This window comes from Megascapheus bottae, chromosome Y, assembly GCF_031878675.1.
Source record: "Megascapheus bottae isolate mThoBot1 chromosome Y, mThoBot2.hap1, whole genome shotgun sequence".
NCBI classification, from domain to species: domain Eukaryota; kingdom Metazoa; phylum Chordata; class Mammalia; order Rodentia; family Geomyidae; genus Megascapheus; species Megascapheus bottae.
This window is the reverse complement of record NC_143548.1, coordinates 11,080,615-11,104,882: the sequence shown is the minus strand read 5'-3', so window position 1 is coordinate 11,104,882 and position 24,268 is coordinate 11,080,615. Positions and strand designations below refer to the sequence as shown.

General features: G+C 46.1%; 1 protein-coding gene across 1 annotated transcript in view; it reads left to right on the top strand.

Annotated features, from left to right (window-relative positions):
• Shroom2 (shroom family member 2) overlaps positions 1-22,746 on the top strand; it is a 34,498-nt gene extending 11,752 nt beyond the window's left edge. Inside the window, exons 2-6 of the mRNA XM_090327355.1 lie at positions 8,758-8,909; positions 12,315-12,445; positions 13,888-16,220; positions 17,160-17,260; positions 22,623-22,746. Of these exons, the coding sequence (XP_090183481.1) occupies positions 8,758-8,909; positions 12,315-12,445; positions 13,888-16,220; positions 17,160-17,260; positions 22,623-22,746 (2,841 nt within the window). The remainder of the gene's footprint in view (positions 1-8,757; positions 8,910-12,314; positions 12,446-13,887; positions 16,221-17,159; positions 17,261-22,622) is intronic.
• The last annotated feature ends 1,522 nt before the right edge of the window (positions 22,747-24,268 follow it).

Below are 24,268 nucleotides of genomic sequence, written 5' to 3'. Positions count from 1 at the left end.
GGGAAATGGGGACCAAGATATGAGAAAGGATATCAATGTATGTGAATTAATGCACCTTCTATGTGGCAAATATCATGTAACGCTTGTATTAATTACAATGAAAATATATGAAAAAAAATTAATTCTTGTCTTTAATTGCCTTAACTTTTATGGCCCGTAATTTACAAAGTAGCTATTGGAGTCCTTTTCTCTTAGAAATTGGTAAAAAGCATCACTATCAACCACACGTACATAATAGTTCCGCATCTTTGTGTTTGTGAATAGCGGCTATAACCAGCCAGCTGCTTCTGCTGAGATCGAATACTTATAATGATGATTTCCACCAGAAACGACAAGGTAGATGACATAGAAATATTCCTATTAACAATTACAAAGAGTTTTTCCTTTTCCTTCTCTTTACTGGAGTTTGAACGCACTGGCTTTTCACTAGGTTTTTCACTTAAGAATAGTGCCTTCCTACTTGAGCCACATTTTCACAAACCGAAGCAACAATATTTAAGATCTCATTCATTTATTCATTTCACACATTAACTGACGTATTTATTAAAGTGCCGGAGATTAAACCCAGGGCTTCATCATCGAAGACAAGGACTTGGAAACACTGAGCCTCATCCTCACCATTGAATTTACATTGTAAATTGAAGTTTGAATTTAATTAATTACATCCTGGGGTTTGTCCACTTCATGCTTTTAGTTTAAACAACAGTTTAAACATTAAAAGCTCGTTGATTTCTAGCTAGAGCAGGAAAAAAAGTGTTTTAAGTTGGAATACATGAGTCTCTCCCATGTTCTCTGCATCACAGGAGGCAGAGTGGTGCGTTTGCTTCCGTCAAAGGAGGGAAAGCAGTTTCCCATTTTGGAATGAAGTATCCCACTTTCAGACTTAATGGCGTAGAGACAGGAATAATTGACTTTTCCTGATTCAAAAGTTCACTATTCTTGCCATGAGAGCTTGAGGAGGGGGGGTTGGTGCGGGGAAATCTCCTGCAATATCAAGGTTACAAAGGTTAGGGAGTAATTATATGTTTGGAAGAGGTTTTTTTTTCTAAAGTCTCTGTCTGAAACTTAAAGTTGCTGGAAGATTCTCTTTGAGGGTCACTATTAAAGGAAAAGCATCTCAGGTTGCATTGCCAAAAGATCAAAGGAGTCATGAATTTTTTTTTTTTCTTTTTTTTCTGTTTTTGCTCAAGGTCAGTGCTCTATCCCTTGAGCCGTAGCTCTTAGTTTTGGCTTTTTTGGTGGTTCACTGGAGATAAGAGTCTTCTGGGCTTTCCTGCTTGCCCGTCTTCAAATCACACACACGTGTGTGTGTGGGTGTAAATTTTAAAATATATTTAAAAATAAATTTAAAAATCTTATTCCCCAAAGCCTTTCTTTGATGATTATCACTTTGCTCCTCCCCCTTTAAAAATTTGTAGTTATTTTATTTCTATTTTTGGGCTGGAAATTCAATCCTAGGCTTCACGTATACTTAAAAACAATTTTTTTTTTCTCTGTTCCCAAGACTACATCATTAACTCTTACTGGTCATTGAGAGACAACAACAAAAGATTCCTACAAATGCTCACTTTTCACAGAGTGAAAACCCCATCATTTTTAACACATAATGCTTCTTTTTGGGGTGTGGTTCTGAAGTTCCCTACGTGCTTTCCCTTAGCTTTTCCCCCTCCATGCTGGCACCCTACCACTTGAGCCACGACTCTACTTCCAGCCTTTTCTATTTGGTCGGAATGTAGTGGAAGGAAGTTAGGTCACTGAGGGAATAGTGGGACTTTAGCCCCCCCATCCCAGGTCCTTTGACTCTTGTTTGTCTTTTCACTCAAAGTTAGTGCTCCAGCCATTGCGCCCTGTCTCCACTCCAGGCCTTTTGCTAGTTAACAGAAGATAAGAGTCTCCCAGACAGGTCTTTGCTTTCCAGCAGCTTTGGGATGAGTCACTTCTTCCGCCACATGCCCCGTCCTCCTTCAAAGGGAATGAAGCCAAGTGAGTAAACTGAGGCAGGAATAAACCTCTACTCCTGATAAGACAATGATCCCAGGGTTTTTGTTACAGTAACACAACACTAACTCACATACTGGGAGAGTCCAGTGCCTGGCTGGACTTGTTGTGAAATTTCACCTTGCATAAGAAAAACCCAAGTGGCTTGTTTGGGAGGTGGGTTGCTTGCCGTGTGTTCTGCGTGGCCTGTTGGCGTGCTGCTAAAAGCGCTAGAGAGGAGAGATTCTAACAGACCTTGCAGGAATTGAGCTTCATAAAAAGCAGGGTTAGCTTGTCCATCGTGCCGATTCCTCTGTGACTGGGAAGAATTCAGTGATAATATTTACTGTAAATATACGAACCACATGTGTTCATTTCCAAACTGGAAACAAGGAAATGTGACCCAGAAGATCCAAGGTGCTCAGCTTTGACTGTGTGGAGTACCAGAGGTTCACAGGAAAAATGCATGATGTGTGTGTGTGTGCATGCATGCATGCACGTGCACACGTGTCTGTGTGTGTGTGTGTGTTTGTTTGGAAGATAAACAACCTTTGGCAGTGTAAAAAGCTGGTTGGAGCTGGGGTTCCCCAGTGTGTTTGGAATGGAGCCTGGGAGCTTTGTTCTCACCGGGCTACCTTCCCTGGAGCTCTGCTATCTGCACGGAGGTATTTTCCTATGGCTCCTGACACAGGCAAGGCTTTAGGAGTGTCTAACTTTGTGGCTTGGGCGAGGTTGATCATTAAAATCCTTACACTATCAACCCCGTCTTTGCTTGTGCTCCGGGATATTTTTATGTTTTTTTTTTTTAATGTATTATAAGATTGTTAGGAAAATCTAATAAGCCAAGTAATGTGAAAAATGTGTTTCATCTTGCCTCTCCCTGACCCCAGGAAGTAACCCTGAATTCTTGTCCTATAGAGAAAAAAAAGCTGCATGGTGATTAACCTGACGATGGAATGGACAACAAGACCAACATTTCCAAACTTATTTTTTTGTTGCTTCATTGGAGATAAAAGTCTCAGGGACTTTTCTTCCCTGGCTGGGCATTGAACGTCGGTCTTCAGATCCTTAGATCTAGGTTTCCCGAGTAGCTAGGATTACAGGCGTGAGCCACCAGCACCTGCTTTACAATGTTTTCTTTTACTATTTCCGTTTTAGAAAATAGTTGGGAATTTTTCTTTTATTTTTTTTTTTTTATTGTCATTAGTAAAAGGGTTTACATGATATTTGCCAGATAGAAGGTGCATTCATTCACGTACATGGATACCCTTTCACACGTCTTGGTACCCATGTTATCTGCTATATATGTCCGGTTACTTTTTAATCCCGTTCTAATCGTTTTCCTTCTCTGTCACCGCACAGAAAGCTGACAAGCCACCCAGGCTTAGGCATGCCTTGGCATTCCACAGCTGGGTCGAGGTCAGGACCTGAGATGCCTCTTGTGTGTCTGTGTTCTGGCTCTGTCTACCCCTATTTTCCTTCCCTGTTGCTTTGCCTGGGAAAGCAATGAACCAGTCCATGTCATTAGATTATTTTTTTGTTAACTGATTTCCTTAGTGTCTCCTTATGGGCCCTTTTCTGTGTATGTGTTTTATTCCCAGGATAGCACAATACATTGAATCTTCCACTGCTTAGGTATTGGCAACGTGCTTTTCTCTCGGAATTTTTTCTGATTTTTTTTTTTTCCATGGAATAATGAGGTTTGATTTGGTGGGAAAGGGCCATCTTTTATCATGCATTTTCTTCATATTTAGTTGGCTGTCTGCTTTCCTGTCTGGATCTATTTCCATCCATCCTGTACCGCCCTACCCTTGAGCCAAGCCCCATTTCCCATTTTCTGGAGGTTCACTGGAGATAAGAGGCTCAGGTCCTTTTGTGCCTGGGCTGGCTTTGAACCTGGATCCTCACATCTCAACGTCCTGAGTAGCTCGGATGACAGGTGAGCCACCTCGCCTGGCGCGCTTTCATTTGAGCCTTTTGCTGCAGGATCTCCTCATTTTCACTCTTTGCTCCTGCTTTTTCTCTCTTTTCACGTTTGCACTCTGCTTTCCTTTTCTTGTATTTTTTCTTAAAAAAAAAACAAAACTAAAGAAAGGTTTTAATAATAAAATTAGTACATCTAGGGCCGGGAGTGTGGCCTAGTGGTTAAATTTGCTTGCCTAGCATGCATGAAGACCCGGGTTCGATTCCTCGGTACCACATACATAGACAAAAGCCAGAAGTGGTGCTGAGGCTCAAGTGGTAGAGCTCTAGCCTTGAGAAAGTCCAAGGACAGTGCTCAGGCCCTGAGCTCAAGCCCAGGACTGGCAAAAAAATAAATAAATAAAATAAGACAATTTCCAGGCAAATTATTCAGTCCCAATGACACAGCTTGGTGATCATGTGGGGACCAAACCCAGCCAGACAGACTAAATGTGGATGGAATTTGTGAACTATCTGATTGTCAGTCCTCTAGGGGGTGGCAATGTGATTCTGGTTCCTTATTCATTTGGAGACTTTATTCATTTGGAAACACAATTGCATATTCTGTTGAATGTCAGCTCAATCTCATGTCCCGTTCTTTTAAATTCAATTTAATTTAATTTTTTATTGTTGGGGTAATGTATGGAGGGGTTACAGTTACATTTGCCAGGTAGTAGGTGCATTACTTCTCATTCATTTTCTTGTATTTTCGATCTCGTTCTCACACTTTTGCTCTCGCCTTCTTTATGTCACTTTTTTCTTGCCTTTGCTCTTTTATTTTTCTCTCATTTTCTTACTCTTCTGCCTCCTTGATGTTTGTCTTGTGCGTTCGCTTGCTCTCTTGACTTTGCTCTTGCTTTCTTTTGCTCTCATTTTTCACTCTCTTACTCTCTGTCAGTCGTGTTTTTTTTTTTTTGTGAGACTCATTCATCTATTGCTGGTCATTCATTTTAACTGGTTTGACGTCTTTTCCCTTAATTTCTTTTTCACCCCGCCTCAGAGATGAGACATGTTGCACATAGATTTGGAGTCTGTGTTCCCTTGTGACTCCTGCCTGGTGGCTCTCTGGTTGCTCTGCTTGATTGATTGTCTTCTTTCCGCTGCATTTCAGAGTCATGATTCACTTTCCAGGTCAATGTCCACAGAACCAGGAAAATCTCTTTTGTCGAATACCCCGACAGGCCAGGGTTTAAACTTTCAGTCTCCCAATGTATAAGAACTTAGGCCTTCAAGCCTAAGTAGCTGAATCTCTCTCAAGCTACGTAGGAGACAAAGATCTAGGAATCATGTTTGTAGATTATTCTGTGTAAAAAGACGTTTGAAAGACAGCATGCCTACCAATTGCTGGGTGCAATGACATACGCCTGTCGTCCCTAGGGACATAGGGAAGGGCTAGGTCTGGGTGCAGTGGTGCGTGCCAGTTAATCTACAGCAACAGAGTGAAGCAGAAATAGAATTTAAATCCAGGCCACCCACACATGATCTTGGGGGGAAAAAGAAAAAAAAAACACGAGAAAGGCTAGTAGAGTGGCTCAAATGGTCACAACTTGAAGGAGGAGAGATTTATTTGGGGTCCTTGTTTATAAAGACCCAGGTTCGATTCCTCAGCACCACATAACATGGAAAAAAGCCAGACGTGGTGCTGTGGTTCAAGTGGTAGAGCTCCAGCCCTGAGAAAGTCTAAGGACAGTGCTCAGGCCCTGAGTTCAAGGCCCAGGGCTGGCAAAAAAAAAATAGAGTCTAATGGACATTCATGCCGTGATCTCAGACTCTTGAATAGCTGGGATTACAGGCGTGAGCTATTGGCAACTATCCTCGTATTTCCTTTAAATAGGAGAAATGTCTGGTTTTCACATAATGTAGTGAGGCTAAACTTTTTGCAATCACCCTATTTATAAATTGTCACTTTCTTCTTTTTATAATGCTAGAGTGGCTTAAAAATACAGCCTTAGCCTTCTGGGTATCCTAGGGTATGTCTTAACCCATCCCTCCCCCTACCCCCTCCCTCCTCCATCCCCACCATGGGGCCCAGGCTTGATTCTCCTGCTTCTGCCTGCTAAAGAATCATGATTATAGGCAAGTGCTACTCTGCCAGGCTTAGACAACTAACCCTTCTTACCATTTTTTTTTTTTGTATGATCAACCTGAGAGGAAGAAAACTTCTCCTACCCAATGCCAGGCATAGTGACACCCATCTCTATTCCCAGTTACTTTGGAGATGGAGGCAGAAGCAGTGCTTGAGCGTGGTAGTTGGGTGGGAATCATCCTGAACAGCATAGCAAGACCTCATCCGTAAAAAAAAAAAAAGTTTACAATCTGGTTGCAGGTGGGTCATGCCTATTATCTTTCGATCTTAGCTACTCGGCAGGCTAAGATGTGAAAGTTGAGGTTCAAAGCCAAGCCTGGGCAGGAAAGAACAAAGAGAAGAAAAGTTTGCAGGCAGGTAGTGCACGAGAAATGCTGTTAAAAATTAAGTCTTACACCTTGGAGGCCATGGGCCTCTGTCCCCTCCTTCCAAGTTAGCTCATTTCCAACATAATGTCTAATGAGTGTCACTACGGAATTACATCACCCTTTATCCCATGGTTTCTGTGCTTCCCTGCCCCCCCACCCCCCCAAAAAAAAATCAAATAAACTTACCTACAAGATAAAGGGTACATTAAAAAAAAAAAAGCTGGGACAAAAGGGAAAAATACCAGAAGAAGAAAAAGAACTGCAAATAGTACGATTTAAAAAAAAAAAAACAAAACCCTTTTATTTTCAGTTCTCGGAGTTAATTTCTATACTTTCCAGCTTTTCTGGTAGTTAACTGGTGGTTAAGACTCTCATGGACTTTCCCGCCCTGGCTGGCTTTGAACTGTGACCTTGAGATCTCAGCCCCCCGAGAAGCTAGGATTCTAGGCGTGAACCTCTCGTCGTACCTGGCTCTGATAGATCCTTTACCCTTTGCGTTCACGTTGTTTAGACGTAAATCCTCCCTTTCTGGGGATTGTTTGTAGCTGTTATCCTTTTAGGCTTCTTTTCTACCTGCATGGGAGTAGGGTAGGCTGACACCTTTGCCTGTGTCCTGGGCTCTCCCTTGCTCCCTGTTGGGTGGAGCCAGCCTTCCTCTTGCAGGCCTTTTTATTCATTCACAGATGCTCATGGACCCAGAGTCTTTTCAGTGCCTGGCTTCTGCCCAGCCTTAACCTTTCCTCCTGACTGCCAAGCTTGCTCGGACCTACAATTCGGGGTATCGGGGAGGAATTCTTTTGTTTGGTCTGCACACACCAGGGTGGGTAGCTTTCCATTCCTGTGGGCTTCCTTGTTATCACAGGCAGTCAGACCTCCGTGCTTGCCCTGGGTGAGTCAGGCTTCCTTTCTAAGGGAAGGGAGCCCCGGTAGAATTACTGAGAGAGTTCAATGAAGCAGAGCAAGGAAGTGACTTGACGATTGTCCCGTCTGATTATGCAGCTAGGCTGTTTTCTGGGAAGATAAACTGAGGGAATGATTCATGGACTTTGAAGTATGACATCAGACTTATAAAATAACCAGATTGTTCTTCCTTTTTTTTTTCTTTGTAACCTCTGATCACTGTGATTGTTCTAATTCCCTCGAGTGTGTCTCATGAAGCACAAGCAACTTTCATTGACTGTTTGCACTTCCCCCTACCATTTCCACATTGAATTACCTAGAAAATATATGTGTGTGTTGGTCTATGAGCCAGAAAGCATATGGACCCAGTGTTGTGACTGAGGTCCCATTGTAGCAATTCCATACGATCGTGGTTATGATTCATTGAAAACCCAGTGTCAACTTTAAATTGGTTTTTCTCAAGTTCCAGCCTAATAAATGCAACTGAATTTGAGAAGTTAGATAAGACTATACCGTGGAAGTTTTTAAAAGCTTTTTCTTTTTTTTTTAACTACTTTCCCAGGAAAGCACAATAAATATCCGGAGGACACAGCCTCTTGGCAAGGAAGCCAATGGAAAGAAAAATTATTCTAGCTCAAGAACTGGCATCAAACACCAAAACCAAAACCATAGTTCATACTATGGTATGTTATTTAGCCATATAAAAAGGGATGCGGTAAACTCAGGCCATGACATAGTTGACCCCCTAGCAGCATTATGTGAAGCCAAAGAAGCCAGATACAGAAGAACACACATTGTATGATTACATTTACGTGAACTTTTCCAAGTAGGCAAATCTGTGGGCGTACAACGTGCGTTCGAGTTGGGCATGGTGGTCCATGCCTTGAATTCTGGCATGCACCAGAATTGAAGCAGGAAGAGTATGAGTTTAAGTCCAGCCGAGGATATATAGCAAAACCCTGTGCAAAAGAAGGGAAGGGGAAGGGAGAGGAGGAGCAGGAAGGGGAGGGAAGGAAAGAGAGAAGTACATTAGAGATGGCCGAAGGCCGGCAGCATTGGAAAGTGGCTGCAAATGGGCATGATGGTTTTGCAGTGGGTGGTTTGGGAACATGTTGTGGAATAGACCGAAACACACCAGGAAAAAATTGACATGCCTTACGTGACTGAATGTATAGTGCTCGGACTGTAGTATGAACCATGGAATGGTTGCAAAAACTAGATAATGGGATTGATGTCTGAGGAAATGTTGAGCCAATTAAGAAAATGGCCCCCTTTTATGGCATGGATGCGGAAAATGAACCCATCTGTGTGGATTTCATGGTTTCGGTTGTGAGAATGTCCAAGCCTTCTCGTTCTGTCGGTGATGCACAGAAGCTGCAGTCGGTCCTTGGGGAAAGAAGTAGGACAGGATTGCACGGTCCCTTCTCACAGGCGAAGCTCATGCAAGCCCGTTGTGTGTTGCAGGTCGAGGAAGGCAGTAAAGCGGCAGCTGCGGACAAGCTCCTGGCTGGAGATGAGATTGTGGGCATCAATGACGTGGGCCTTTCGGGCTTCAGACAGGAAGCGATTTGCCTGGTGAAAGGGTCCCATAAGACCCTCAAGCTGGTGGTCAAAAGGTAAGATGGGGACCCCTTTCCATGCTTACCGTGACAAGAGGGCGGAGAACATAACACGTGAGGGCTAACTGGTTTACCCAGGCCACTGTGGTCATCTGATTTGCACCAAGTCCTCCACGCACACGTGTGTGTGTGTGTGTGTGTATGTGTGTAATTACAATGATAGCCAGCATTCTAAATCCTTCGGGGATTTTCTACCAAAATATCTGTATGTTCTTTTTTGACAGAATTAATGGCTTTTTTTTTCAAAAGAAAGTAGATTTTAAGAAATGGAACATTTATTTCAATATTGGTGTCTGTGTGTGTATGTGGAGAGAGAGAGAGACAGAGAGAGACAGAGAGACAGAGGGGGGGAGAGAATGAGAATATATTGGGGTTTGAACCCAGAGCTCCACTCTCTTTTTCTTTGTTTTATCAGTTGTGGGACTTGAACTCAGGGCCTAGGTGCTGTCTCTGAGCCTGTTTGTGCTCAAGGATAGCATTCTACCAATTGAGTCACAGCACTACTTGTGGTTTTCTGGTGGTTAACTGGAGATAAAGGTCTCAGAGGGACTTTTCTAGTGGGGCCAGCTTCAAACCATGATCCTAGATCTCAGCCTTCTGAGCAGCTGGGATTATAGGCGTGAACCATGAGCACCCAGCAGGACAGATGGGAATCATAACTTAGAGCCCTGTTTGGCATCCTCTATACTCACAGTTTCTTTTAAATAGGGGTGTGTACAGAATTATTATGTTGTTTAAGTAGAATTAATACTCCAAGTAACAATGCCTAATGAGGCATAAAAACCAAGTGGTTAATTCAAATGCATATTATGTAAGCATTATTTAAATAACATCCTTGGGTGTCGTAAAATTTCTTTAAAAGCATTTCTATGTGAATTTTGAAACAGTAGAAGTAGATGGACTGAATTGGATCAGACGACATGATCTGCATATATGGAAATAATACAATTAATATATGCTAATTAATAACCACAAAATTCTAGATGTAGAGAACATTATTCCCCATGGGACAGAAAACTTGTTGAATGTGGAAGGATGCATGCACAAATGATCCGCTGGATTGCGTCAACCCTTGCCTGGGTGCCACAGGCCACCTGCCTGGGACGGGAGGGAGGTGAAAGCACACGGGTGACATCTGCCAAGCAGCCTTTGAATAATAGTTTCCCACAGAGAGCGTCTCCTGGATGGCAGGTGCCCGCTGCTGTCTTTTATTTCTCATGATCCTGGGATAGGATGGCTGGGGATCAGGTTCACAAAGCCCCGGCGTCTTGTTTCCTGGGCCCAGGCAAGGTGATCTTACCGTCACTGCCCCGGGGGACTCGGGATCTTCCTTGTCCCCCCCCCAATCTGAGATGCTTAGAAACAAAGGACTTGTCATCGTCACCTAACCGTGCTGTCTGCTCGGGTGGGTTGCGGAGCTCGTGAGGTTCCAGGTAGGGAGGGGTGGAGATTGGATGGGTGTGGGGTTGGATGGGAGCCACGCCACCTGTCTGGTGGGTGACACAGACTGCAAGGACAGAATTGTTGACTCACTCTTTCCCCTGGAAGTCGTTCGCCATGTCATGTGCCTGAACAAGGAAACGCACGCTGCTCCCTCCGCGTTGCAGGAAGCTCTGGGCGATGGGCAGCATTGTATTATGGAGACGTCTCTGTTCCATTGTCACCTCATTTCCTTCGGCGTCTACTTCTGCCCCTGGACACCGTGATGGTCGGGTTTGGAGCACATGCTTTTCGGGTAGAGGGTTTTCAACGAAGGCCACAGTCTATTTTTTTTTGGTTTGGTGACAGTTGGTTTTGCCAGTCACTGCTTTCTATGGCTTAGAGAAAGACGGAGGCCAGAAAACAGGTGGCATGGTGACATTATCTTCGTTTCTTTTCCTTGGCTTCTTGTACTAGGGCTTGAGCTCAGGGCCTGAGCACTGTCCTTGGGCTTTCTCAAGGCTACAGCTCTACCACTCGAGCCTCACTGCACCCCTTTTCTATGTACGTGATACCGAAGAATTGAACCCAGGTCTTCGTGCATGCTAGGCAAGCACTCTACCATTAGGCCAAACTCTAGGCCCCCATGCACTGGTTATTTTTTAGATAGTCTCACTTCCTGGGTTGGAATCGGCCTACTTTAAATCCTTCGTATAACAGGCTGAGACCAACCAGCCAAGCCGTAGGTTGAGATGTTGTCTGAAAGGCATTTCTGCCTGGAATGGCCTTGAACTGGGATCTTTTTTATCACAGTCTCCTAGGAGCTAGGAATTCAGGCGTGAGCTATGAGTGTGTAGCTTTCTTTTGTTGTATAAAGGAGTTACTACGATTGTACTGGTGAGATTTACCTGTAAATGGCGTCACTCGGGACTGTATGTCAGCTCTGTGTAGTTAGAGGCCCTAACATGGGGATTTGTAATTCCTCCCCATTTCTGCTGCACATGCTGGGACTCTCATGATAACCTGCTCACAGTATCCACATTTCTGGGAACCATATGGAGGTAATATCTCAGCCTTGCCGGTAGTCTTGCTCTTAGCACGTAGATTCCCAGCTGGGGTCTAAGCCTCAGTTAAGTTTGCGATGAATGCTATTCCCATTACAGGCACCGTGTCCTGGTCAGAAAGTTATGCGTGCTCAGGTGACAGGTGCTTCCTTCCGAGAAAACATTGTAAGAGATCTGCAAAGTCGTTGCAAGATTTCCTAATAAAGTACCAGAATGTCATTTCCTCCTCTTTGTAGCTGTGCAAGTTTCTTGGGCCTGGTCGGCCAGACTTAGATAAGTTTATTGGGCCAGTGCACTGTAAAGGTGCGGGTGTAATGCAAGGTTTACTTGGGTGAGAAAGAGCAAAAGGTTTTACAGCCATCTTTAAGTTGCCACACATAGTCATTTTTTCATTTCTAGCCCAGCATGACCTTGTACCTGTGACCCTCCTGCCTCTGCATCTTGAATGCTGAGATTGACAGGCATGTTCCACTATGTGCAGTAACAGAACTTGTGATCCTACCATCTTCACATGTGCTTAGAAATGTGGTTCTGTAAAAGCTGAAACTCAAAGGATAAGAGAGCCTGGTTTTATTGGCTCTGGAGGGTAGGGAAAAGGTTGATAGATGTAGAAAATATGCTTGATTTATTTTTACATTGATCTACAATATTTTTGAGCTTCTGATGATCCGTGTGCACTGGGCACGTCGGTCTAGCGCTCAGGTAGTAAAGCACTAGCCAGTGAGCAGAAGCGTCAAGTACCAAGTTCAAGTCCCAGTCTTGGACCCAAAGAAGAAGGAAAAAATAAGAGCTCTAAAAACAGTGGGAAGTGCTTGCCGTATCTCAAGTACGCAGTGAAATCATTTTCCATTCTTGTTTTGCCACCTTGGCATGAAGGTGTCCAGTGGGCCAAGTTCTCAGTGTTCATATTGTTTTCCAGGAGGAATGAATCAAGCGGGCGGCCTCATTCCTGGCATGCCACCAAGTTCTCTGATGGCCGTCCTGAACTTGTACCTTCACAGCTCCCTGGTGCCAGTGGCTGCCCTTCCTGGCACGTCCAGCACCATGCAAGGTAGGTACTTATTTCCTCAGACCAAGCACAGCCTGAGTAATGTTTCATAAATGCTCAGCCATCCCAGCGCTCTCTGTACTTGACAGTGCCCTTGATGTTTCCGATGAGACGAGGCCGGAGACGCTCCATTAAAATAACACAGTGAGCCCGGCACTGGTGGTTCATGCCTACAACCCCAGCTACTCAGGAGTCTGAGATGTGAGCATCGCCGTTTGAGGCCAGCCTGGGCAGAAAAGTCCGTGAGACTCGTGTATCCAATAAGTTACTCGAAAAGCCAGAAGTGGAGCTTATAGCTCAAGTGGTACAACAGTAGCCTTGAGCAAAAGAATGATCCGAGATGGCGCCCCTGAGTTCCAGCCCTAGGACCAGCATAAAAAAATAAAAATAAAACAATGAAATGGTGAGACAGGTGAACAAGGGTGTGAGAGAGGGAAACATGCATTCCCGTATATGTATTCATCTACAACCTGTATGCTTGTGTGTCTATGTGAGATAGGAATTGTGCAGATTTTTAGGCATGCATGAGTAGTGTATTTTTATCTATCTTTTTACTGGCTTATCTCTGTTATACAAGGAGGGGATTTCTTTTTCTTTCTTTTTTTTTTTTTAGTTTTTTTTTTTATTGTATTAATATTGGAGATGGAACTGAAAATTGGGGCTGTCTGTCCCTTAGCTTTTTTTTGCTCAAGGCTGGCACCCCAGCACTGGAAACACAGCTCTACTTCTTGCTTTTTACCGATTAAAGAGTTTCATAGACGTTCCTGCCCTGGCTGGCTCTTGAACCAACTTCCTCCGATCTCAGCCTAGGCATACAGGCTTGAGCCACCAGCACCAGTTTCTTTTATTGTTGTAAGTTTTCATTTGATTGCAGACAGCGAGTAGAGCAACGGCCACACTTGTGTTCCAGGAAAACTTTATTCATCAACTGAAATTTGAATTCCTTATCATTCTCACAGGCCATATTGGAGAACTATGAATTATTCCTTTGATTTATTTTCCCTTGACGGTTTAAGAATTGAAAAATGATTCTGAGTGTATGAGTTGTCAGGTGCTAGCCTCTATTACATTCAGATCATGGAAGCATCGATTCAGGCATTGTCTGCTAGTAATATGGGTAATGTGTTTCGAGAACGTGTTAGCATTAAAAAAAAGCAATTGTAGACAGGTACTGGCGGCTCACGCTTGTACTCATAGCTACTCAGGAAATCACAGGGCCTTGAGTTCAAGTCCTAATACTGGTGCACACAGAAGAAATAAAATAATAATAATAATAATAATAATAATAATAACGCCGTCATTACAAAAGCACTTGGCAAGTAGAACGCATGACCCATGAGCTTGTGGTCGGCAGTTGCTGTAGGATGTCTTTACAATGTCCTTGCCCTCCAGTCTTGCCCTTTCCCATGTCTCGGTGCTAAAGCAGACTCGTGGCTTGTGATCTTGTCCTTGTCTCATGACCTGTCCAGCTCCTGGGAGCAGACGAGCCTGCAGCGCGCCTCGGACCGCTTCAGCTCCGTGGGAAGCATGGAGAGTTTGGACCACGTCTCCCAGCCCTGCCCATCCGGTCGCCTCTCAGCTGCCAAATCCAATAGCAGCATCGACCACCTGGGCAGTCACAGCAAACGTGATTCCGCGTATGGCTCCTTCTCCACCAGCTCCAGCACCCCTGACCATACCTTGGCCAAGCCTGATGCCTCCTCCTCCACCGAGAATATCCTCTACCAAGTCCACCTCTGGGAAGCCTCCAGGCCAGAGGACAACGTGGAGCCCAAACTGGTCACTTCTGGGAGATCAACTTTTGGGCCCGTCTGGTATGTTCCTGACAAGAAAAGGGCGCCTTCTTCGTCGCCCCCCCCTCTTCCTCCTCTGCGCAGCGATACCTTTGCTGCCACCAAGGGCCAGGAGAAGGCCCAGGGCCTTCCGTTCTCAGAAGCCGCCACCACGCAGCACTTGATGGCCTCGACTCAGCTGCAGGCCCGCGGGGACTGGAGAGTGGAGCCGGCAGATCGACAGCAAAGGCTGCCATGTCCTAGCAGTGGAAAGGAAATGCGAGGCTCCACCTATGTGCCCGAGGGCCATGCGGAGTCGACCATGCCAGGATGTGACCACAAGGCAGGCAGGCTCCACGCTTCCCTGTCCAGCGTGGACGCGCACGTCCTGCAGCCTTACCATGGGGGCCAGCATTCACGCCATGGCAGTGAGGAGAGCTCCAGGGCCCCCACCCAGCACAGGGCCCCCCAGCACCTGCCCCTCCCTGGAGGCCGGCAGGACCCGCTGAATGCCTGCTGCCAGGACCCCAGGCTCCCTCACGCCAGGTGGGCCAGTGCCGCCAGCCAAAACGCTCATGCTGGTGGGCAGAGCTGTTATTACTGTGTGCCTGGCCGGCAGCCCGTGCCAGGGGGCGCCCAGGTGGCCCAGCTCCGGGGACATGACTGGCATTCGAATGCTGGCCTGGAAAATCCCTCCCTGCCACCCACGGTCCATAGCGCACGATGCCACCTACTTGAGCGCGATGGGGCCCTGAATGCCCAGGACACACAACGGTGTCACCCACTAGACGGCGGGACTGAGGGTTGTTTCGTGGGCATCCAGGAGCCTCCGGGCGCTGGCCACGTGGAGAAAGCCAGTGTGCAGAACACGAGTGACAGCTTGAAATGGGTAGATGGGTCAGGCCATCGGATCTCTCGCCAGAGGACACCCATGCTGCACTCCCTGACCCAAGAGAGGGCACAGCAGCCAGAGAACTGCCAGGATAGCTCGGGGAAGCCACCGCCATTCGATGTCCAGGGCGGGAAACACACACGCAGGAGCGACCGGTTTGCCACCACGCTGAGAAATGAGATCCAGATGCGCAGAGCAAAGCTGCAGAAAAGCAAGAGTGCAGCGGCCTTGGCTGGAACCTGCGAGGGTGACGATGACGCCGGCGTCTGGAGGGACAAGGCTGGGGCCCCTCCACAGGGCTCCTTCTCCAGTGCCTACAAAGACCACCTGAAAGAGGCCCAAGCACGCGTCCTCCGGGCCACCTCCTTCAAGCGCCGTGACTTAGACCCCTACCCAGCAGCGCCATCTCCAAGCTCATCAGAGCACAGGTCTGGGGATCACAGCTGCTCATCGTCGTATTCCGGGGAACCGGACTGTGTGCCTGACTTGTGCGAGGCAGGCCTGGCCCAGCCATGGTCACCTGGAGGTGACAAGCCTCCCATTTCCCGCATCGGAGGCCGCAAGCGGTTCACCACGGAGCAGAGACTGAAATCGTACTCGGAGCCAGAGAAGATGAATGAAGTGGGCCTGTCACGGGCCCTCCACCCTCGGCCGTGCCAGGGCACAGCTCAGGATGCCATGGGGACTTTTGCCGACAGGTGGAAGTTTTTTGAAGAAACAAGCAAACTGGTTCTCCAGAGGCCAGGCCGGAGACAAGCTGTCACCGGGCTCCCTTTAAAAGAGAAGGCAGAGCGGCCCAAGGTGACAGGCCACGGCTGGGAGCGTGGGGACACTTGGTTCCCAAAGAGGTCCCGTGCCACCTCCTCTGGGGACATCCTCAGTGGTCATGACAAGTCGGAAAGGGCAAGACGGTCGGACCCACCGCGGAGACTTGGAACCTTTGCAGAATATCAAGCATCTTGGAAGGAACAGAAGAAGCCCCTGGAGGGCAGGAGTTCTGCACGGTATCATTCGGCGGACAACATTGTGGATGTGGGTTTGGATCAACACCAGAAGCCGCGGTACCTTCACGAGCGATCCCGGTCGTCTCCGTCCACCGAGCACTATTCACAGGTAGGCAGCAGCCAGGCGGAGAACCCGGCCGTGATCTGCCCTGACCAACACCTCAACATGCACATAATATATAGATCAAATTCACCCGGTGTATTTTACTCTTTTTTTTTTAAGCTTTCACCTCCCCCCTTCTAAACCATTTTTAGTAGATTTTATTATCGATTTTCCTCCCCTTTTTAGTGCTAGAGTGAAATGCCGGACCCTCATGCATGCTGGGCAAGGATGTTACCTTTGAGCTTGTACCTACCACTTCCTATTTTTTGCACTCAGTTTCTTAAAAAAAACCTGCATATTTTTTATTAGTAGTTCAACGTCTTCTCTTTTTCCTTATCCCCCCCCCCCACTTTGCTTTTCATGGGTATGCCCTCTAAATTGGTGTATTTCAAAGAGGAAAAATTTGCTGCAACAGCTTTTCTTGTAAAAGACCCAGTTGTGGCTATGACACAAGATATCCAATAAGAATGCAAAGGAAACGGCTGCATGCCCTAGGACATTCTGGTGGTGGAAACCTGCCCTGGCTTGTCCAGGGTGCCTTGTGACCACTGAGAATGCCATTCTTGCTGAGCAGGAGTGAGGCATCCCAGCCCCCACCACGCCTGAGGCCCAAGCTTTCACCGCAGTGACTTTGTGAGCAGCTGTCTTTTATTGTACTTTGTCTGGCCAGTTGTGTCACATGCTTCACAGGCTTTGCGTAGGACTTGTGTTTCCTGCCTGGACGTGGATGCAGGGTCTTAGGTCACTCGACTCAATGGAACGCTTTGTGGTGCTGAACGGGCACATCCCGTGGCCGCGTCCCAGTACAAGACAAGGGGCGGCGTGATTGCCACTGTGGGGCAGGCACGCAAGGCAAGTCCACAAATGAGGGGTTTCAGAATCACAGATGCCATTGGCAGGCAGGCAGCTCTATGACTTGGTGTCTCACAGTGTTGCCCTTTGCAGGAAGCATCTGTGGAACCACGGAGGCCGGCAGAGGATTCTGGTGGGCACAGAGAAGCAGTTTCCTCTGCAGTGCTTGCTGAGCAGGGGTGTTCCAGTCGGAGGTACGTGACTTTGGGTTTGGGACTTGCTTGCAGGGTGTCTTGGAAGTGAGCTGGTTTGCAGACGGCGAGTGCTGGTTTAGTACCTGTTGACGGAGCTGCTTACGTGCGAGTGTCTGGCGTCCCCGTATCCTGGACTTTCAAGCAGAGATTGTCGTCGGTCCTGTATGCACGGTGTAGAGAAGCGTTGCTGAGGTGCCATTTAAAATTCCTTTAACATTGCCACTGTTTCTGCGCTGTGATTTTTTGTTTGTTTGGGCACCGATCCTGTGGCTTGAACTCAGGGCCTTGGGTGTTGGCCCTGGGCTTTTGCGTTTACTCTTGTCACTTGAGCCATACATCCAGTCTGGGTTTTTTTTTTTTTGGTGGTTAATTGGGGATACGGTCTCATGGACTTTCCCACCTGGGCCGTCTTCAGATCTCAATCTCCACATAGCTAGGATTAAAGTGTGATGCACCAGTGCTGTGCTAGCTGTTTACTTTTAAGAGCCTCATGTACAGGATTTCACTTCCGTTGGCTTTCAACCAAACCCTGGGAGCTTTATAGGACGCGATCACGTATTTATTTATGTGGCTCTGGTGACAGGTCTGGTAATACATGGGGGCGGGGGGGATGTTGGAAGTCCTTGCAACCGCTTTGCAGCCTGCATGGTTCAAACGATTCATCCATGATGCAGAAAGGCTGGTGAACGATCCACGTTCAGAATGTCGCCGTGTCTTGAGGAACACAATTAGAGCTTTATGACGGTGGAGTCTGAGCCAGTCACGTGCTGAGTGCCAGCTGTGGTCTGTTTTTCAAAGCCAGCTTCCAGGCACCACGGCAGTCTCAGACCAGCTATGCATTGCATTGTAGGCTCTGCACATACCAGGTCTTGCTCTGCTCCTACCTCCTGACCACAGGCATGCTTGGCGCAGGGCATGGAGATCCTGCGCGGTGCTTTCAGAACATCTCATGAGCCCCTGTAACATATATGTCCCTTGTACATGTAAGTAGCGGTCGGTACTGAAAGGGTCAAGAGGAAGAGGGGAGGGGGCTGTGTGCATTATTTAGGGGGCTGTGTCTTCTAGCAGACTACATAACCACTCTGAAGAAATTAGTTCCAGACGTCTTCTGCTTTTGAGCTACCAACCTAGTAATTTTCAGAATTATCATGTGTGTGTGTGTGTTTTTGAGAGTGACAAAGCCCAAATAGAATTCCCAAATATGAATGCTAAAAAGTCATTTTCAACTTCTTTCCAGAGATCGTTTAATTTCCCAAAGGGTCAGCAAGAAAGAAAATATGTTTGAAAAATTATAAGAAGAATCAAACTTATAAGTTCAGGCCTTGGTCCACCAAAGCAAAAAATCTATAGTGTACTTTCTTAAAAAAGCTTAATGGGCACTGGTGGCTCGTGTATGTAATCCTAGCTACTTGAGAGGCCAAGCCACGGAGCAAATTTCTATGAGACCCATTTTGCATTCCATAGCCAGACACAATGGCACATGGTTGTCACCCTACACTATGTGGTAGACGATCAGAGTTCCGGGTGACCTGGGCAGAAAAGTCTTTGATATTTCGTCTCTCTGGAGGGAAACAGAACACGGGGACTGTATTCCAGCAAAGATGCAAAGCCTAAAATAGGTGGATCAAGGTCCAGGTGTGCACTTGAGACTCTCTCTAAAAAACAGCCGGAAGAAAACTGTAGCTGGAGGGTTGGCTTAGCAGTAAAGCATGAGGCTGCCCAGTAAGCAGGAGGCTGAGTTCAACTTCCGTGCTGCCAAAAATAAAAGAAATTCGATATTTTACCCAAGTGTAAAGTAACAGAAAATATATTTGTATAATGAATGAATTACTGATCTGATTACAGATGCGAGATCATTAAAAAAAAGTGCTTTTTGTTTACTTCTGTGGAGGTAACAGAAAAATGTTGACACAGAAATTATTTTTATTGGATGGTTATTCATCCAAGTCAAATGGAGATAACTTTTCTGATGTGTTTGTAATTTAAGATATTGTTGTACACACACACACACACACACACACACACACACAGACACACACACACACACACACACGTGATGGTTCAAAGCCAGCCTAGGAAAAAAGTTTCCGAGACTCTATTTCAAACAATAGCTGGATACAGTAGTACTCACTTGTCACCTCAGGTACTTGGGAAGTGCAGACCTGAAGGTTAGCTTGAGGTTTAAAGGTAAGAATTATTTGAAAATTAATGAAAGTGGGCCCGGAGTTTGGTCTAGTGGTAGAGTGCTTGCCTAGCATGTACGAAGACCTGGGTTCGATTCCTCGGTACCACATACATAGAAAAAAAAAGCCAGAAGTGGTGCTGTAGCTCAAGTAGTAGAGCTCTAGCCCTGAGAAAGCTCAAGGGATAGTGCTCAGGCCCTGAGTTCAAGGCCCAGGACTGGCAAAAAAAAAAAAAAAAAAGAAAATTAATGAAAGCAAAATAGACTGGAGATAAGGCTCAAGTGGTAAAGCATCTTACATAGCAAAAGCAAGGCCCTGAGTTCAATCCCCAGTGCTGGCCCTGCGCCATCCCCCCCCCCCCAAAAAAAAAGGAGTATCCGAAGTCATACTGGACTGGAGAGGTGTGGGGGGAGAACACAGCTGCTTGGAGTTCTGTCATGGACTTATTTGCCACACATTTTCCCCGTCATTGCAGGATTTCCCTTCTCGTTCCCGGCCACCAAGAAGACTAATAGTTTCTTTTTTTTTTTTTTTTTTTTTTTCATTTTAAAATAGCCTTCCTGGTAGAAGGCAGTTGGATGGATAGGTGGATGGATGGATGGATGGGCAAGTAAATGAATGGTTAAGTGTACACGTGGGTGTGTTGGTAGGTTAATACATGATTACAACCAACTTTTCCTTAAGTGAATCCTTCTTGAACATGACGCATAACGAGTCCATTGTGCTGAAATTTTACTGAAGATTGTCGTTGACATGCCAGTGAGTGAAATGGATTATACTTACCTTTCTGCACTCGTTTTAGAGTGAACGTTAAGCACCTCAAAATAAGTCTGTCGTGGGGACTTGTTTTCCTGCATCATACTTGAAACCTGTCTAGGATGTACGATGTTTGGCCGTTGCTCCTCGCATCTGGGTGTCTTCAGTGAGCCTGGGAAAGTGAGCCTGTATATTTCCCTGTATATTTATGCCTATGTGGACTTGGGCACCCGCAGCCTGCTAGGCGGCCACAGACTTGTTCACTTCTTGTGACTCCACATTGGAAGGCGTTGTAAAGTGCTCGTCTGAATGAAGGCCACAAGGCTTGGAACTAGACATGAGAACCAGCAGTGAATGACACAGACCCAGCCACCACCAATACGGAGGAGAAAATAACTTTAAAATGGGGCGAACACTATCAGATACACACATCTCCCACGTGGAGTGAAATAAGCCGCGTGGATGACACTTGAACCAAGTGCTGGGTAGAGCAAAAGGAAATAAAGGCTTGTGTGGGCAGAATGTTGAGCACTGCCTCTGCCTGGAGTTCCCACATATGGAGCTGAAGTTTCCATAATCCCTCCAGTGACTTTGGTTCTTGTTTCTTCTCATGGGAACTGCTTGGTGTCCATGTTCCTTCTTCTGTTAGTGACTGAAGTCTAGTTCATCCTTAAACATGTAGGACGACAAGCATCCCTCATCCTTGAATTGTATGATTTACGATTTTGACTGTGTGATTCCAGCACCGAGGAAAATCTGGCCCGTAAGTGGATGTTAAGATGTTCTTGGGCAGGGTTGATCTCCTGGAAAGCATGTGATGAAAGCTGACGCACAGAGATGGCCAAGGGGAGGAGGACACACGAGGTCCAAAGTGATGGAGGATCCTGGCTCAGTTAACCCATTTCTTCTACATTTGACGACCTTGCCTGCCTTCAAGGAAGCTTGAGAATAGCTACGTCTTCTGTATATTTGTGTGTTGAGCCGTGAACAATTGTGTCTGCCGATGGGCATTGTGGTGCCTGGCTGGAGCCCTGAGGGTCATCCTTTATTCTCAGAGTGCTTAAATGTAACTCACGGATGAGCTCTGTGGTTTGTATCCTGAGAAATGAAAGTAAGGACAGAACAGATTTTATACTGAGATATACTAAATTAACAACAGAAATAACAAAAGCCACGTAGACTACGATCCCATTTCAGTACAGTATACAGCATAGGCAAATCCACCAGAGTCGTTGAGTCAAGGAAAGGTGGCAGTTTGGAGTTGGGGATGTGGATATGGTGTTGGGATGGGGGTTTCTCTCAGAATTGAACAAAAATGTTTTAGAATTAGTAACAACGATTATATAACTCGGTGAATATGCCGAAAAAAAAAAAACAAAAAACCAATGTCAAAGGCTAACGTTTAGGACACACAAATTTTATGTCAAGTTTTAAAAACTCAATTTAGGAAATCTGCATGACAGCTCTGTGTGTGCGTGCGTGCGGGCGTGCGGGCGTGCGTGCACATGTATGATGTACATGTGCGTGTGTTAACGCTTGAACTCAGGGCCTGGAGATCTTGTTTGGCTTTTTCTGTTCAAGCATGGCCCTACACCACTTGAGCAACAGCTCTATTTCCAGCTTTTTGCTGGTTAGAGTCTCACAGACTTTTCTGTCCCTGCTGACTTTGAACTGTGATCCTCAGATCGTAGCCTCCTGAGTAGTTAGGATTACAGGCATGAGTCACTGGCATCCAGCAGAAAACTTTTGATTTAAAAACGAATCTAGGGCCTGGAGTTTGGCCTCGTGGTTAAAGTGCCTGCCTAGCAAGCATGAAGACCCGGGTTCGATTCCTCGGTACCACATACATAGAATAAACCAGAAATAGTGCTGTGGCTCACGTGGTAGAGCTCCAGCCTTGAGAAAGCCCACGGACAGTGCTCAGGCCCTGAGTTCAAGCCCCGGGACTGGCTAAATAAATAAATAAAATAAAAATGAGTCTGTACCTTAACTCTGACCCACAGGCTGACAAACGTTTTAATTTTCTTTTGCCCAGTCCAAAGGGCTTGAACTTGGGGCCTGAGCATCATCCTTGGAGGATTCAAAGCCAGCCTGGACAGGAAAGTCCTTGAATGTCTCACCTCCAAGTGAAACACCAAGTGAAGCTGGAAGATCTATGTGTGGCTCAAGTGGTCGAACAGCAGCTTCCAGTAAAGGAAAGCTAAGGGACAGCACTTAGGCCATGCAGTGCAGTTAACTCATTAACTAGAGAAGTCACTTGTAATGACGAAGCCTAGGAATGGGGTGGGGGGATGTCCCCGTGAGAAGGTCTTCTTCAGAATGGCTAGGAGAGAGGCACTCCCTCCCTTACAGCCTGGGGGCCATGGGCCTTGAGGAAACACGCTGGCGGGCTTACCCGTTGCCGTCGTTCCCCCTCAGGCCAGATATTACTGGCTGCTGGAGGTGCAAGTGCAGGGAGGGAGCCTGCGCGCACTTGTGCATCACAAGGCAGCGGGCTCTGGCACTCCAGCTGTGGCCAGCCAGTGTGATGTGGTGACTGAGCTGTAAGTAGGGAGCTGCTACTGCAGCAGCAGCAGCGGCGGGGCAGCAGCGGGGAGCTATGGGTCTCCACATCACAGAGCTGCTTCACAGGCGGGGCAAGCTGTGACCTAGTGCAGAAAGGCAGAAGAGCAGGTAAGGGTTGTCAGTGCTTCTTTTTTTTTGGGGGGCACCTCCTTCTGTTCCTGGAAGGGAGTAGTTTCGAATCATCCATGCCATTTGTTAGGGGGGTTGTAGTTCCCAATGCCTCTATTGTTCTGTCTTGAAAAACAGGGCTACTTCTCACCTCACCGTGGCATGCATTAAGATCCGGCGAGATCTGCGAGGATTCTCATTGTTTATTGTTCTGCCTGAAGAGAAAAAAAAAAATAAACCCCATGCAAATCAGGGTGCAGATTGCAGCTGCAGCGCTGCAGGCGGGCACGGGTGTGCATGCGTGGGCATGCTCGCTTGCAGTGCATGGGCTGGTATCATACCATTTTTGCAGCTCTGGTTTTCACCTGGGAGCTGCAAGTCCGAATGCCATCGTCATCCAGACCGGTGGGGCCGGTAGCCTTTGTTGTGTGAGATCTTTGATGTGTGTGTGTGAGCTCTGCAGATGGATTACCGAGCGGGCTGTCTGGAGAGAATGCCAGAGTCACATGTCTGCCTTGCCTTTTCTTTTTGGGTAACATACGTAAAAGGCATTTTCACTCCCTAGACATTGGCAGTGGACATGGAAAGAAAATGGTGAGTCAGACGCATTTAATTTTTCGTTTTTAAGAAAAATGAAGTATTGCATGTTTAGTCGTGAGAAATGCTCCCTGGATGCACGTTGTTAATTGCAACTGAAAAGCTTTACATGGAGAAAATGGAACCGCTGTGGTTTATGCATTTTGCTCTTTGGGATAATTTTGAATTGTGCAGATACTTGCCATTTCTTTTAAGAGTACACATTTTTGTTTGGTTTGGTTTTTGATCTTTCCCTTTCTGTGGAAATAAAAAACATAAAAAACGATGATCTTTTTTTTTTTTTACCATATTGCAAAATGATTTTGATTTTTTTGTCCTGGCTTTTTGAAAAGGTGGCTTTTGTATGTATGTGAAAGGAGGTGCCATTTTCACAGGGAAAATGCGACACACATCTGTCGGCACATACATACATGCTGGCTGTCTGGGTTTGACTTAGGAGGAGGTGTGTTTTTCAAATGCATGTTTCCAGCTTGTGCACATTGAGAGATTTTTTTCTTAAGGAAAAAGAAATTGAGGAAAATTTGCAGAAATCTGTCTGGCAGCATTTCTACCTAAACATAAAATATAACTGAACAGCCTGCTGCCTCTAGACTGTCTTAAGATTTAGAAAATGAATGAGTGAAAAATATTTAGGCATACCACATTAAGAATAATGGATAACTGAGTATAGATTTGATGAATGCTTGGCATATCTTGTACACAATTGACACAAAATAGTTTTGATGATTTTTTGCAGGAAAAAATTTTCATAGATGGGAGAAAGGGATATGTCTGTACTTGCTTTTGTCATGTATTGTGA